The sequence below is a fragment of the Wickerhamomyces anomalus genome (genome assembly GCF_001661255.1).
Source record: "Wickerhamomyces anomalus NRRL Y-366-8 unplaced genomic scaffold WICANscaffold_9, whole genome shotgun sequence".
NCBI lineage: Eukaryota > Fungi > Ascomycota > Saccharomycetes > Phaffomycetales > Wickerhamomycetaceae > Hansenula > Hansenula anomala.
Genome location: NW_017567118.1, coordinates 36,232 through 38,212, shown reverse-complemented (window position 1 = coordinate 38,212; position 1,981 = coordinate 36,232). Strand labels below are relative to the sequence as shown.

The 1,981-nt window shown below is 41.3% G+C and overlaps 1 protein-coding gene across 1 annotated transcript; it reads left to right on the top strand.

Annotated features, from left to right (window-relative positions):
- Positions 1-33: 33 nt before the first annotated feature.
- WICANDRAFT_65827 (uncharacterized protein) lies at positions 34-1,975 on the top strand (the record flags this gene model as incomplete). Its single annotated transcript, XM_019183993.1, has 1 exon — positions 34-1,975. A coding segment is annotated over one exon (1,942 nt), but the record flags the coding sequence as incomplete, so codon positions are not given.
- Positions 1,976-1,981: the final 6 nt, after the last annotated feature.

Here is a 1,981-nt window from a genome sequence, read left to right as displayed (position 1 = left end):
AGCTCATCTGACTACTCATCAATTGCTTCAAGTCCTGAATCGTCTAGTGCTTCATCTGGTTCATCAGCTCCAGTTAGCTCATCTGACTATTCATCAATTGCTTCAAGTTCAGAATGGTCTAGTGCTTCATCTGGTTCATCAGCTCCAGTTAGTTCGTATGACTATTCATCAATTGCTTCAAGCTCCGAATGGTATAGTGCTTCATCTGGTTCATCTGACTACTCATCTATTGCTTCAAGTTCCGAATGGTCTAGTGCTTCATCAGACTACTCCAAAGTTACCACTGTTAAGCCTGGTGAAACTACAGCTTCTCTAGATTTATCTAGCTCATCAGACTATTCATCTATTGGTTCTAGTTCAGAGTGGTCTAGTGTCTCATCTGGTTCATCAGCTCCAGTTAGTTCATCAGACTATTCATCAGTTGCTTCAAGTTCAGAATGGTCTAGTGCTTCATCTGGTTCATCAGACTACTCATCTATTGCTCCAAGCTCAGAATGGTCTGGTGCTTCATCTGGTTCATCAGCTCCAGTTAGCTCATCGGACTACTCATCAATTGGTTCTAGCTCAGAATGGTCTAGTGCTTCATCTGGTTCATCAGCTCCAGCTAGCTCATCGGACTACTCATCAATTGGTTCTAGCTCAGAATGGTATAGTGCTTCATCTAGTTCCTCAGCTTCAGTTAGTTCATCTGACTATTCATCAATTGCTTCAAGCTCAGAATGGTCTAGTGCTTCATCTGCTTCATTTAGCTACTCATCTATTGCTTCAAGTTCCGAATGGTCTAGTGTTTTATCTGGTTCATCAGCTCCAGTTAGTTCATCAGACTATTCATCAGTTGCTTCAAGTTCAGAATGGTCTAGTGCTTCATCTGGTTCATCAGACTACTTATCAGTTTCTCCAAGTTCCGAATGGTCTAGTTTTTCATCAGATTACTCCAAAATTACCACTGTTAAGCCTGGTGAAACTACAGCTTCTCTAGATTTATCTAGCTCATCTGACTATTCATCTATTGGTTCTAGTTCAGAGTGGTCTAGTGTCTCATCTGGTTCATCAGCTCCAGTTAGTTCATATGACTACTCATCAGTTGCTTCAAGCTCCGAATGGTCTAGTGCTTCGTCTGGTTCATCAGCCCCAGTTAGCTCATCGGACTACTCATCTATTGGTTCTAGCTCAGAATTGTCTAGTGCTTCATCTGGTTCCTCAGCTCCAGTTAGTTCATCTGACTATTCATCAATTGCTTCAAGCTCCGAATGGTCTAGTGCTTCATCTAGTTCCTCAGCTCCAGTTAGTTCATCTGACTATTCATCAATTGCTTCAAGCTCAGAATGGTCTAGTGCTTCATCTGCTTCATTTGGCTACTCATCTATTGCTTCAAGTTCCGAATGGTCTAGTGTCTCATCTGGTTCATCAGCTCTAGTTAGTTCATCAGACTATTCATCAGTTGCTTCAAGTTCAGAATGGTCTAGTGCTTCATCTGGTTCATCAGACTACTTATCAGTTTCTCCAAGTTCCGAATGGTCTAGTTTTTCATCAGATTACTCCAAAATTACCACTGTTAAGCCTGGTGAAACTACAGCTTCTTTAGATTTATCTAGCTCATTTGACCATTCATCTATTGGTTCTAGTTCAGAGTGGTCTAGTGCTTCATCTGGTTCATCAGCTCCAGTTAGTTCATCAGACTATTCATCAGTTGCTTCAAGTTCAGAATGGTCTAGTGCTTCATCTGGTTCATCAGCTCCAGTTAGTTCGTCTGACTATTCATCAATTGCTTCAAGCTCCGAATGGTATAGTGCTTCATCTGGTTCATTTGACTACTCATCTATTGCTTCAAGTTCCGAATGGCCTAGTCTTTCATCAGATTACTCCAAAATTACCACTGTTAAGCCTGGTGAAACTACAGCTTCTCTAGATTTATCTAGCTCATCTGACTACTCATCAATTGCTTCAAGTCCTGAATCGTCTAGTGCTTCATCTGGTTCAT